Source organism: Asterias amurensis, chromosome 6 (genome assembly GCF_032118995.1).
Source record: "Asterias amurensis chromosome 6, ASM3211899v1".
Taxonomy (NCBI): Eukaryota; Metazoa; Echinodermata; class Asteroidea; order Forcipulatida; family Asteriidae; genus Asterias; species Asterias amurensis.
Window position 1 is genome coordinate 1,549,335 of NC_092653.1, and position 14,126 is coordinate 1,563,460.

The following is a 14,126-nucleotide window of genomic DNA, read 5'->3' on the forward strand; positions in this document are numbered from 1 at the left end:
ATGCCTCGAAATTACACGGTTTTCCTTTTACCTCGTCAACTAACACGGTCGGCCATTTATGGGAGTAAAATTTTTGACTCCCATAAATGGCCGACCGTGTTAGTTCGCACAGTAAAAGGAAAACCACGCAATTTCGAGGCAAACTTGTGTGGATCATTGCATTCTACTTTTAAATTATCTCTCCAACCATATGCATTTTACAACAAACGGTTACAAACGCTTTTTTATAGACCAACTCGTCCGATCCAAGGCAACGTGTTCCTTTAATTAACGTTCTGCGTATGCGGTTCTTGAATAACCTATGTGACTTTTATTATGTGGGATACAATTAATATCAACTCCCCCCTCACAAAACCGGTTTACGGGCCTGTGAACATGTAATCACATTTTCCTAACAAAAATCCTAAAAATATCCCACACAATAAAAGGTCACATTTTATTTGAGATGACGCCAAAATGCAAAATTGAATAAAAGCATGATCACTCATCACGAAAGTCTGGTAGGCCTACTGTGAACAATAACGCCTCTACTGCCGAACTTTTCTTTCTTCTTTTCTTTCTTTCCCTTTTCCACAATGGGGCCCAACCGAGGGTTAATTAGATAAGCATATCACATATCCAAATGGGTAAATAGTTACTCACGAAATGTAAAAGAGTGAAAAACACCACTCTTTACATTTCGTGCTGTCCCTCACATGGTGATTATTTCATTCTTTTAGAGGGGTTTCACTCCAGGACAGAGTGAGAACTCACTCAAAAAGATGGAAATTTCTATCTAAAGAGTGGAAGAACAATGGGAGACTTTTTGAAAGCTCTGCCACTAGAGGGCAGCAGACCTACCAGGTAAGGGTGCGCAACTCCTATAGCAAACAATGGTAAATGCTAAAAATTGAAAAATACTCATAACATATTTAAAAAACTCTCAGCCTCTTGAAAATTACATCAGGTACATTGTCATACAACTAAACTTCAGATTTCTTCTCAATTTTTGGTAGGTCAGCATTTTGGAATTTTTGCTAAGTACCCTAGAAGAAACACTCCCCAAAACTCATGCACACCGCTTGTTATCCTTGGGGAACTCGTGTTCCAGTACGTCCTGTTCCAGAAAAGTTTGGTATTGTGTTATGAAAAACAAAATACAGTTTGGCTAAATCTAAATACAAATTCAAAAACACGCAAAACACAAGGTATTTGCTGTCAGTGACCGTCACTCATGCTCCTCCTATTCCTAAGTTAGTGACATTACCTGGTAAAGAGCGCCCTCTCTTGGTGATTGGCAGATAGTCTAAAGTTTCCCATTCCTGTTCACTAATGCATACAAATTTGGTTTAATAAACCTTGAAATTCATCCAGCAAACCCAAACTGATCACAATTGCTCATGAGTTTATCATATCCACCCTATTTGTAAGCTCCAAAGGACCAGTGGCGTAACTAGACATTTTCATTTGGTGGGGCAAGTGGGGGCAAAGATTAAATTGGGGGGGGGGCCAAAAAAGTGCAAGATTATTATTAAATGTGTTAACTGATATATAGTTGATACACATCAATGCAGTTCTAAAACAGTCTACATAGTCAGCAGGTAACAAAAGATTGCGAGAACAACAACATCTTAGAGAACTTGTCATTTTGTATAAGATGAAACTTTTTGACTGTATAAAAGGATTAAATTACCAACTGTGGTCACCAAGTACCAACTTAGAGTTGTACACGGCATTCTCAAATAGGCTTTGTGGGTGTGTAAATACCCAAAACATAATAATATTAGGCAAAGTAAAAATAGAAAAATAGAAATGTTTAGCGTCCCCGCCCGCTTCCTTTTTACAGGACACCTCTTTTTTTTCTTAATTTTTTTTTATGCACATTTTTTTTGTTTTGTCTGAATGTCTTGTCTGAATGCCTTGACCAAACTGTTTCATTAATGTTTTGTGTATTTCAGCAGCAGAAAAAAACAGTTGATATTTGACATTCATGGCGGCCATCTTGAAATAAACAATAAAAAGCCCCTCCTCCTTCCTTTTTTTGAGAAACCCAGACACTGAAGATGTTTCTTTTTTTTACTCGGCCTTATTGTAACAAGTGTAAGCCATCAAAAAAAAAAATACAGGATCGAAATTGTGGGTGTTTAATAATCACATTTTAGTTATGAAACGGATATTTAAAATAGGCCTACCTCTCAATTGCACCGCTTGCTTCAAAGGAGAAGAAATGGTCTAAGCAACCTTTTTCGCTGGCCATTGTTTGCTGTTGTAAATTTCTCTGTAGTGCATCTGACCATGGAGGTAGAAATTTCTACCTCATGATCTGACTTTGTGTTTACGGAGCTATTAGTTTTGGTCTGCATTCAGACCACCACGTAAAATATTTATCAGAACTTTGTCACATCTGCTCTCTGTAACCGCAAAACCACAACAAACATTTACCGCCAATACGATCGCGCGCGCGTTTCCAGGCATTTTACACGTTATAGTCCACATAAGGCCTACTGATATGAATAAAAGTTTTCCTTTTTACGACAGCATTTTATGCAGCCTTAAACGATTTATATATAAGCCCTATATATAAGAATATACTTATCTCTGATTTCATATGGGGGGGGGGGGGCAAGAGGGGGGGGGGCAAGGGTTCTGAGCGGGGGGGGGGGGGGGGCGCCGGCCCCCCCTGCCCCCCCCCCCCCCTCTGGTTACGCCACTGCAAAGGACTTACCTCTCACAAAATTGGAAGGATGATTCCTGAGCAACACCTTTACAAAAGTGAGTAGTGCAACCAAGCATATTATTTTCGGACTTTTTTGTGTCATGAAAAAAAATGAGAGTTGAATCCATAAGCTATTCATACAAACAGACCTTTTCCCCCGAAGTCATTTTTTATTTTTGGCAGCCATTTCAAAAGTGTGTAGTTTTTTAAGACAGTACCCTGTATGTTATATAACATTGAACTCTGAGTAATATTAGCCCTGATGCGAAATTAAAATACATATTTTGTAATGCAAGTATCCGAAAGCCCAAAACGGAGACCATAAATTGATTGACTGCTTTTGCACCGTGTTATACAGTGTTGGTACAGTGTATTTTTCAAATCTGGCGAGTAACTGTTACGGGTAACTCTGGCAAGTAAATATTTCGGTTGACTCTGGCGAACAAACTGACGTGAGTGATTCTACTAGTAACTTTCGTAAGTTACTCGGGCGAGTAACTGTTGTGAGTGACTCTTGCAAATAATTGTTGTCAGTGACTCCGGCGAGTAACTGCTTTCATTGACTTTGGCGAGTCACTTTTGAGAGTGGCTTTATAGGATTCTACTAGTAACTTTTGTGAGTTACTCGGGGAATAACTGTTGTGAGTGAATCTGTTGGGTAACTCTTGTGAGTGACTTTGGCGAGTAACTGTTGTGAGTGTCTATAGCGAGTAACTAATAAGAGTGACTCTGGTGACTGTTGTCATTGACTTTGGCGAGTAACTTGTGTGAGTGGCTTTACTCTGGGGAGTAACTGTTGTGAGTGATTCTGTTGGGTAACTGTTGTGAGTGACTCCGGCGAGTAACTGTTGTTAGTGACTATAGCGAGTAACTAATGTGAGTGATTCTGGATAGCAACTGTTGTTATGACTTTGGCGAGTAACTTTTGTGAGTGGCTTTACTCTGGGGAGTAACTGGTGTGAGTTACCCTGTTGGGTAACTGTTGTGAGTGGCTCTGCTGAGTAATTCTTTTGAGTGACTTTGGCGAGGTTGATCATCAATGCTATACGGCACGTGGAATGTGGGATGATTAATTAATAATTCTGGCAGCTAGTTGAAATCAACTTCGTACAATTCTGAATTCAGCTAGTCGCCGACGAAAGCGATGTTTGGTTTATTTGTCTGGATGAAATATGATACGGAGCCATGTTTGCTTTCATCGGCTTTCTTCGCTTGTACTCAGAAACAACACATGACACCAATTGGCATCTTGCAGACGTGTGAATGGGGAGTGGAGCAGATGTGATCATTCCAACCCGTCCCACTCTCCCCAAGATACCAGATGTCAGACAATCTTCCCCGCCTGAGCCTGTATCATCTGGTTGTCCCGATAGCCATCCCTCGTTGTAGTCCAGCGCTGTGCCGTCACTCCAGCTGTAAGTGCCTTCATTGGATTGGTCGGACATCCCTATCCATACATGTGCGCCGTAGACAGAGACGAGCGAAGACTCCAAATACTGGACCAGAAAACTCGACTCGTCAGAGCTGTGCACGGATGCAAGATGACCCTGTCCGCTGATGGTAATAAGAACTCCCGACATTGGTTTTCGGCATCGGTCCACGACTTTTCTTGACCCATGAAACGGTAGCAGTTGTTACGATATTCAGTCCATAACGGTGGACATCCAGCCCTGGTCAGCCCAATCACAGCCAGGACCATCACCGTAACTCGGAGAAAGGAAGCCATACTGGTTTTAGTTATCAGCCGTTTTGCAGGAGCACATTATGAAGAGAAAATAATTGACGCGTAAGCTAGGTTTTAACAGTTTTCAGGACTGAGCGCACTGTCTGATCGACAGATCAATGACACGCCCACAACAAATGTCACCACGTGACCAAGGATAAAAAAAAAACACTTTGAGGAGTTAATAAGAACTTTCAGTTAATCATTCATTTCTTCATATTATTTGGTTTCTCGGCTGAGCCGTTGAAACCAAAACACAATTTAAAGGGATGCTGCAGTGAATTAAAATAAAACAGTTAATTTTGCTGTCATTTATTTCTGATATATGTATTGAACATCAATAAAATGTGTTTTGTTTTTTCCCCGACATATCTCACTGGCGTAATTAGCGAATAAGTCATGCCCCCCCCCCTTTTGTGGATTGTTACCGCCCCCTACCATCGACATCACGTCGGGAATTCAAACATATCGTCGGCAAAAAGAGTCTGGTTCCTAACTACACGCGCCTAGGTAACAGGCCACACAATGCACACGTCTCTATATGCACACAGCCAGGGGACCCGACGGCTCGGGTTCCCGACATGACGTCACATGAAGGCTCCCTTTTAGAGGCGGGGTGGGTTCCCCTAATCTCTTAAAAACCACTTTAAAAATACTGGCGCATTAAATTAAAAAAATATTTTAGGTTTAAAAAATCATGTTTAATCGTTAAAAGTTTTTTAAAAAACACTGCAGCCACCCTTTAATGTCAGTCTGTGCTTTGACATTCCTCTTTTCGCTTAGCACAAAGTTGCATGCTTGTAAATACTGTTTTTGGACTTTTTCGGAGTAGTTCTACTAGGCTTTCGTGCTGTGTGTTATACGGGCCTTTGTTAATTAACGTTCTGCGTATACGGTTCTTGAATAACCTATGTGACATTTTTGGTGTGGAATACAATTAATATCAACTCCCCACTCCAAAAATCGGTTTACAGGCCTGTGAACATGTAAACTCATTTTCCTAACAAAAAACCTTAAAAATATCCCGCACAATAAAAGGTCACATTGTATTTGAGATGACGCCAAAATGACAGGTTAATAAAAGCATGATCACACAACACGGAAGTCTGGTGAGATTTATAGGCTTACTGTGAACAAAATAATAACGCCTCCACTGCCAAGCTTGTCTATTCTTTTCTTTCCTTCCCTTTTCCACAATGGGGCCCAGACGAGGGAAACTTTGATAAGCATATCACATATCCAAATGGGTAAATAACTACTCTCTAAATGTAAAAAAGTGGAAAACACCACTCTTTACAATTCGAGTTGTCCCTCATTATGGCTCTTTAAAAAAGAGTGGTGGTAATTTCACTCCAGGACAGAATGCAAAATCACAAAAAAAAAGATGCAAACTTCAATCTAAAAGAGTGGAGGACCACTTGAAAAAGAGTTGTCCCTCATATGGCTCTTTAAAGAGTGCCTTTTCACTCTTTTGCATTTAGAAAGAGATTTACCCGAGTGGAATTTAAAATGAGATATAAAATAGTTAAACTTGGTTAACTTGCACAATATTATTATATATAAAAACAAAACAATTGGCATACAAGATGGTAAAGGGACATAGTTCTGGTGTATTGTATTTAATAAAAAAATGATCACATATCAGATTTAACAATGGAAAGGTTTAAACAAAGAAATGTGTACTTTCCCTTGAAGTTTGATTGCTTAATGTTGCCATGATTAAAATCCTCTAAAAAGATTTTTTTGTTTTCAAAGTTTTTGTAGGTAACTTCTCTACTCTCTTAATGTAAAAGAGTGAAAATTTCACTCTATTGTTCGAGTGGTGTCAATTTCGCTCTTTTGAGAGTGAAAGTCAATCTGTGTCACTCTTACTGAATGAAATTGGAGCGAACTTCACTCTAAATGGAGTTGAAAGTACCCGTCTTTCACTCTAAAAAGTTTTTATGTTCAAAGATAAAGATTTGAACTAATCTAACTTTTCGAAAACAATGATGTGTTTTCCTTGGCTCAACTTATTGGATCAATTAAAAATTAAAAAAGCAAAATATTGATTAAAATTGCAAGCCATTTCGTTGGCTAAATAATCGACATTTTAGCCTCTATGTTAAAATAGCATGATGCTCTGAGTAATATTAGCCATAAAATTATGCAAAATTACCTAAAATTGATATTTTGTAACGCAAGCCTGATGTATGTCGTGTAATCCCCCAAATCGCCAATTCACCATCCTCAATTAAAATTCAAACTTTAGTATAGAAACATTATTTATTTAAATTCTAAATCTGAGGTCTCGAAATCAAATTCGTTGAAAATTACTTCTTTTTCGAAAACTACGTGACTTCAGAGGGAGTCGTTTCTTTACAACCTCTCCCCATTACTCGTTACCAAATGAGGTTTTATGCTAACCATTATTTTGAGTAATTAACAATAGTGTCCACTGCCTTTAAATCTATATACAGACACACAAAAAGGTTTTTAAATAAATGTGACTTATATGCATAAACTGTGAATAATTCTGGCTAATGAGGAAAGTACTTTTCTGTAACGCTCAGTACAACATTTTGGAATGTGAAAAACAGATGCCAAAGCTGCTCTGAGTTGCATATTACATATTAAGTTCTGTACAGCGGTAATGAGTGACAACATTTTTGTTGAACAACGAAGATTATTACCAAACTTAAAGGAACCGATTATGGCGTCTGGATTCTAAAGTGGGTACATGGTTGTACCCGCAAGTTATTATTACTAGGTATTTCAAATAATACTTATCGTTATTCTTACACTATACAAGTTGATAAGGTGAGTTTGTAGTTTTCCATATTGCCCATGCTGGACAATTTCCCCCAAAGTCAGATCATCAACGTATTTCCATCGCCTACAGCAGTCTATTGAATCATCGTTGACAAGAACAAGAATGTATTAGGACCAATTGAGCTCCTTGAGGAACGCCACAAGAAATTTGGTCGACGAACAATGACCCATTAGTTAAAGGCAGTGGACAATATTGGTAATTACTCAAAATAATTATTGGCATAAAACCTTTCTTGGTAACGAGTATTGGGGAGAGGTTAATGGTATAAACCATTGTGAGAAACGACTCCCTCTGAAGTGCCATAGTTTTCGAGAAAGAAGCAATTTTCCACGAATTTGATTTCGAGACCTCAGATTTAGAACTTGAGGTCTCGAAATCAACCATCTTAGTGCACGCAACTTTGTGTGACAATGGATATTTTTCTTTTATTATTATCTCGCAACTTCGATGACCGATTGAGCTCAATTTTTCACAGGTTTGTTATTTTATGTATATGTTGAGATACACCAACTGTGAAGGCTAGTTTTTGACAATTACCAATAGTGTCCACTGCCTTTAAGTGATGTGTGTGCAACCACTGAGAAAGCTGCAGATGATGGGAACTATAATGGATTGTCTGACTCTGGGATTCAATAGTTTCTAAATAACAACTGTGTGGTTATTACGGTCAAAGGCCTTAGTAAAATAAATTGTGCAAAGTTGGGCATGATGGCCGGGTTTATCCAGTCCTTCAATAATAAAATGTAACTTTTCAACAAGATAGTGTGTAGTGGAACAGTCCTTAATGTCTCCATGTGTTTAGCATCAAATGTTTTAAACTAAAAGTGTCTTCCATTTAGCTTTATAGGTTGTTCTAAAAAAATACTCATGCTACCGCCTGGGCCCAATTTCAGAGAGCTGCTAAGCACAATTTGCTAAGCATGAAATGTCTTCCTTTGTAAAAACAGGATTACCGAATTAGTTGCACATTGCTTGTTACTGTTATTCAGCTGTTGTTTGCTTATCCTGAAAATCACGTGGGAATTTGGTTGGTATCCTGTTTTTACCAAGGCAAAAAGTTCATGCTAAGCAAATTTGGGGCTTAGCAGCTCTATAAAATTGGGCCCAGGTAAGTTCAGAGCGGGGTGCTAGCGTAAAAGAGCCTTGGGCAATGCTAATGTCAGGTAAGACTGCTATTGTCATTGCGGACCGCAGGATTTGACAAGAAAAAACTGTAAGCACATTCCATTTGATTCAAAGAAAGAAGTTCAATAACTGCAAACATTAATAAATTCATTTTTCCAAAGCAACTTATGCTATGACCTCATTAAACGCACTGGTTTTATGTACAAAAAATGTATAGATGCTTTTGAAAACCCATCGGCGCTTCCGATGAACCCTACCTTTCACATTCACTCGAAAAAAATAGTTATCCCTTTACTACCTTGAAAACTATCAGTTTAAAGATATAATAATAATAACGATATCGAAGTATGTATGTGATGAATAAATATATATATATATATATATAGATATATATATATATATATATATATATATATATATATATATATATATATATATATATATATATATATATTTTTTTTGGGGGGTGGCTAATCATCCTTACTCCTTACGGCTACAACGTGTTCGAGAAGCTGGCATGCAAGGGAGCCTTTGGCTGCCAGCCACATCAACTCATTATGATTTTTATGACCACGGAGTACAGCTCGAAAGATCGAAAGTGCTTGTTTTTTTTCCCGAGGGAGAAAAACCGGATGGTTTGGGAAACCCTCATGGCACAGCAGAGAACCAACGCACAACTCAACTCACATATGGCCCTGGCCGAGAATCGAACCGGGGTCACCTTGGTGAGAGGCGAGCGCTTTACGCACAAGCCAATCATGCCACATTATAAAGGTTTACAAGGTGCTACGGCGCATTAAGCAGCCACAGCCAGAAACTTAGGGGCGAAATCCTTCTCTTTTCGATAAGTGCACTGGGTTCTTTTTCATGGGTTACACAACACATGGGACCAACGGCTTCACGTCCAATCCGAAACACGGAGGCAATGGTTAAGAGTCTTGCTTAAGCACACAATGTGTCATGGCTGTGGATTCGAACCCACACTCTGCTGATCAGAACCACCAGAGTTTGAATTTGGTGTTCTTAACCGCTCGGACACGACACTTCCACAGTTGAGTTAAGTTTGAGTTGTTAAAGCATCAGTTTGCATCCAATCTGCTATTTTATAGAGTTCCAATATAAAAATATTTTTCGAACAAAATAACGTTTATAGTAATTTCGGGTGTTCCCTTTTTTTTGGGGGGGGGGGTGGGGCTGGGCGTTGGAGGTCTATGAGAAACCGCCCTACTCAATACGCTGACATGGGCTTAGCTCTAGGGATGTGCAATGATCTGACAGACGCCAAATCTCGCAGGTAGTCTTGATATGATGGAGGGCGTAGGTACAACGGGGTGGTGGGCATCGTCTTGTGGTTGCTGATGGAAAAGGGTGCAGAGAGCGGTCTGGGTGCGACGTGGGAGGACACGGTGGCCAGCCTCGGTTGACGGTCGACTGGAACAACAACCATTGCAGTACCGTTCGCGTCGTTCGTTTGGGGACTCGTCTTCACGTTGATTTCGGGCGTAGACACTTTCACGCAAACTTTAACGGGAATCGTGAGCCGGAGGAAAACGGGGAGGAAAACAAGTCCATGCAAGGCACCGATGGAGATAACGAGAAACATCGTCTTGAAGAAGGTTCTGAAGATGTACGAATCTGCGAAGGCGAGGACTACGGCGCCGAGTATGGTAGAGAGGGAACCCTGTACGATGGGCATGCCGACGGAGTACAGAGCATGGATGACGTTGGCTTGACGTGAACCTTTGTCTGCTGTGACGTAGGCGTAGCTGATGTGTGCTGAGAAATCCACACTGAAACCTACGGAGAGAATGAGGCTCGTCATGGCGATGGAATCGAGGTTGACTTGCCAAAAGGTCATGTACCCAACCACCCCTGTAACGATAGAGGCTACAGCCAGAGTAACGATAAAAGGACAGATTGGGTTCGGGATCATGATTAAAGCTATAATAAACATAGCTCCGACCGCGATGCCTAAGTTTTGAAGCGTGTTTGGCAAGATTGATATGTATTGATCATAGAAGATGAAGTCTGGATGGTAGACTATTGCAGGTAGCTCTGAATCCTTTGCAATTTGTCTCAGCTCAGTCGTCATGAATCTTTCTTTTTCGGTGGTGTTCAGGTCTTTCGTTGTGACAAAGAATCTCGAGGCCTTAATGTTGGTGCCGTTATCGCAGAAAACAATATCTAGGGAGTACTGTTTATAGGCTGGATGTTTGAGAAAATCGTCTCGGAGTGTGTTGATGAACTGGGCCTGGTTTGGTTCTTTGAGGTTGGTAGAGTTCAGGAAATCAAGATAGTCCCGAAGCCATGAAGCAGACAGATTCTGGTCTCTACTGAACGTATACTCGTTGTCTTCCATCTTTGCTAAACTCTGTTCCATGATGTCTTGTACTTTGGGATTCCAGACGTCTCTTTTCTCGGTGAACACCAATGCAACCTGCGGACCATACTGCTTGAAGTAGGCACTTTCCATATCTAGGAAGTCAGCTGCGTATGAGTTATCTCGGGCGAGGTTGCGCAGACTCAGACCTTCTTTTACCTGAGTACATCCATAGATGGCGGCACCCAAGTAACCAACGTATACCACTGAAATGAGTAATGTCATCCACCATCTTGTGATGCAGGGACCGTAATACTTCTTGAAGAATATCATCAATGCATGATCGTTGAATTCCCCATCTTGGCCGGCTGGAGGTTGCGACCCACCTGCGCAGAATATCTTGTACGCTGTAGATTCGGTCTCCTCCTTAGGTTTAACTTTAAGACATGACATGCAGTGTCTGTTCGCCGCCTCACGTCTACCAAATAGAGCCATGCAGGCACCGAAGAAAGTAATCTGGTATACGTAGTCAAAGGTGACAGCCACGCCGGTATAAATGCAGAATATACGCACCGATCGGAAGTACGTTATAGCGCCAATACCGAAAGCCAAGGCATCTGTGATGGATGTGATGGTTATCGACATGGCAGCCTCGGAGAAGGCATAGCGCATGCGCTCTTCCACGGGCAGTCTGACGTCAGTCTGTCGCCAGGCAGCAACCATGATGAACATGTCGTCGACTCCAATACCTGTAGATATTGAGAGAAAAAAATCACGATGTTGCGTATATATTTTGTCTTAGCCTGCAGCGAAGGGCCCGTTTGGTCACAACACTCCCGTAGTACGTTGTCAGCTAGTGTTTTTTCCCCATAATGTTTAGACCTCGTATTAAAGTTACTGAGGTTTGAGCGAGCTCACGCGCCGTGGATTTTGCGTTGTGCGCGGCGTGAAGTTGGGCTGTGAAGGGGGAGATCGCGAAGTTGTCCGATTCATAGCTGACAGCTATCCCTTCTAAGAATAATTTGAGGGTGAAAATAAAGGGATTTGCAGCTTCTTAATGAGATTTTTATTGAAAACATTGGTAGCAAAATCATAACAATGAGAGCAATGTAAAACCACACTTTCCGTGCACAAACACATGACATCGTGTTAACATTCTCTTGGAATTTCCTACAATTGGAACTGTTACTGGCATTGTTCAGCCACCGGTAAGGTCTCATGTTACAAACTCCGGAATAATCTTAAATGATTTCGAGAAGTTAGTCTTTTTTGAGCCAAAAATTACAACAGTTATCATGTCTTTTTAACGCACGTTTATATGCAGTACGCCGTGTTTGTTTACCTCTAATACCCACTAAAGGTCATACGTGACGCATGGAGCGCAATCGGTCTATTAAAATGAAAGCTTGCAGTTTTCTCAAAAAACAAAACAAAAAACAATTGGTAATGTTCAATTTAATTTTGTTTAAGGTCATATCGGCCCAAAGTGGGACCTACAGTCCAAGCTGTATATCGTTTGTAGCCCCATAGCAAAAAAGATAGAAAATGTTTTTGTCACGCACTTTACCCTGCCAGCAATGACTTTTCATTGTGTGCACATTCTTTGTATTGTTGATTTGTGTTGCTACATTATATTCTACCGTTGATTTGAGGAACTTAGGGGACTTCTTTACTGACGCCCAGTAGATGTTTTCCTAATTCGGGATGGGAGACTTCTCATGTCTAAAAAGAACTGGGAGTAAATCGGCAGCGACCATTTTATTTGCTTAGCGAATGGACGGTACTTCTCCTTATTAAATGAACGTTACAGAGTTGGTAGGAACAAAATTGTGAAGATCAAAGATTTACACCAAACTTAAACGGCCTAATGACGATGACAGTATAAAACATCCCTTGAAATATTTCTCTCTGAAATCGGCAGCGACCATTTTGTTTGCTTAGCGAATAGACGGTACTTCTCGTTATTAAATGAACGTTACAGAGTTGGTAAGAACAAAATTGTGAAGATCAAAGATTTACACCAAACTTAAACGGCCTAATGATGATGACAGTATAAAACATCCCTTGAAATGTTTCTCTCTAAAAACAATTCTGTGGTGTTCCTTTAACTTCACTGCCGTGGAGTGAGTTCTTTTATTATTTATTGGTCTAAACATTTCGACATTGCGACTCGCCATCGTCAGGAGACTTCTTATTTTAGGTTGTATTATTGTTTACAAGGCTCAAACTTCTGGCAATCCCGGCCCTTCCCCCCCCCCCTGGCCCGTTCAAACTTCGGTCCTCGTTGCTCGGTCTGCACCCCAGCTGTGGTATACGACATTAAGCGGGGGAACGAGGGGAAGGGTGGGTATGTTTAGTTTCACATGGCCCAAACATTTTGGCCGGCCTTTAATTAGGTTTTTAAAACAAGATCAATTTAAGATTGATTAAATATTGTTTGCTTACCAATAATTAGAAATGGTGCCGATCCCACCACATTGATGTAAGGTACTCCGATGTAACCCATCAGACCGAACGATGAGAGCACAGCTAGGCCGGCAGATATCACCCCACACCCGGCCAACCAAGGCTTGCTCCGTACCCAGTCCGACATCACACAGGAACAAATGCTGAAGGTAATCAGAACAGTAAAGGTGATACTAAAGTCTTTGATGACATTGGAGCTGGCTTTATCTAACTCTGTCTCACGAGTACTGGATACCTGGCGAGTGATTCTTATCTCAGTTGCATTGAAGGCTTCAACAACTTGAAGAAACTCGTCCTCCCATAGAGCACTTCTTTGGTCGTCCATGATGTCTTGATGCCGTAAGATGTAAGACAACTGCATGACCTCTGCTGAAAGTACTTCATCCGATAAATTAGATTTGAACTTCACTCCTCCCAACTCTCCACCAGAAAATACAATTTTTTTGTTTGAATTGTAGACAGGATAAGTCAGATTGATCGCCTGTAACATGCTTGAGTTGTAATCGTATACAGACAGTATTGCATTTTCATTACAAGTATTGTTCCATTCGACACAGAGATCAACAAAATAAAATGTATCCACCAAATCGTTGTGTAGCATCTTCCCATGAAGATTAAGAATTTCTTCATGAAGTTTAAGAATTTCTTCAAAGACAGTCTCCGTCAGAACGTTTCCACCATCTTGTCTTTGTATGATTACTTTCCCCGATCGACCAAGCCTTGTCAGACGAGTCACTAAGGTGTCGTTGTCGCCATGTTGTGTAAAAAGCTCTTCCACTGTTTTCCGGTCTGTTTTCGCCTGCCCATTCTCCGGTGTGTATAAATTCTCTACGCTCTGCTCACTTGTAATGAACGAAATTCCAACACCGAGTACTCCAGCCAGCAACATCGGTGAGAATAGGAACCACAACGGGTGCCTGGCGATGAAACCGCCATAGTTGAAGAATAATTTCTTAATATTCTTCTCGATGCAATCGAATCTCAT

At 40.6% G+C, this 14,126-nt stretch overlaps 1 protein-coding gene and 1 pseudogene across 1 annotated transcript; both read right to left on the reverse strand.

Annotated features, from left to right (window-relative positions):
* Positions 1-2,924: 2,924 nt before the first annotated feature.
* Positions 2,925-5,382, reverse strand: LOC139938815 (echinoidin-like; annotated as a pseudogene).
* A 4,201-nt stretch (positions 5,383-9,583) lies between these two features.
* LOC139938129 (patched domain-containing protein 3-like) lies at positions 9,584-14,126 on the reverse strand. The gene is made up of 2 exons (XM_071933508.1): positions 13,121-14,126; positions 9,584-11,424 (listed from the first exon to the last, which is right to left on the reverse strand). Exons 1-2 carry the CDS (start codon positions 14,124-14,126, stop codon positions 9,584-9,586), a joined length of 2,847 nt encoding a protein of 948 aa, XP_071789609.1.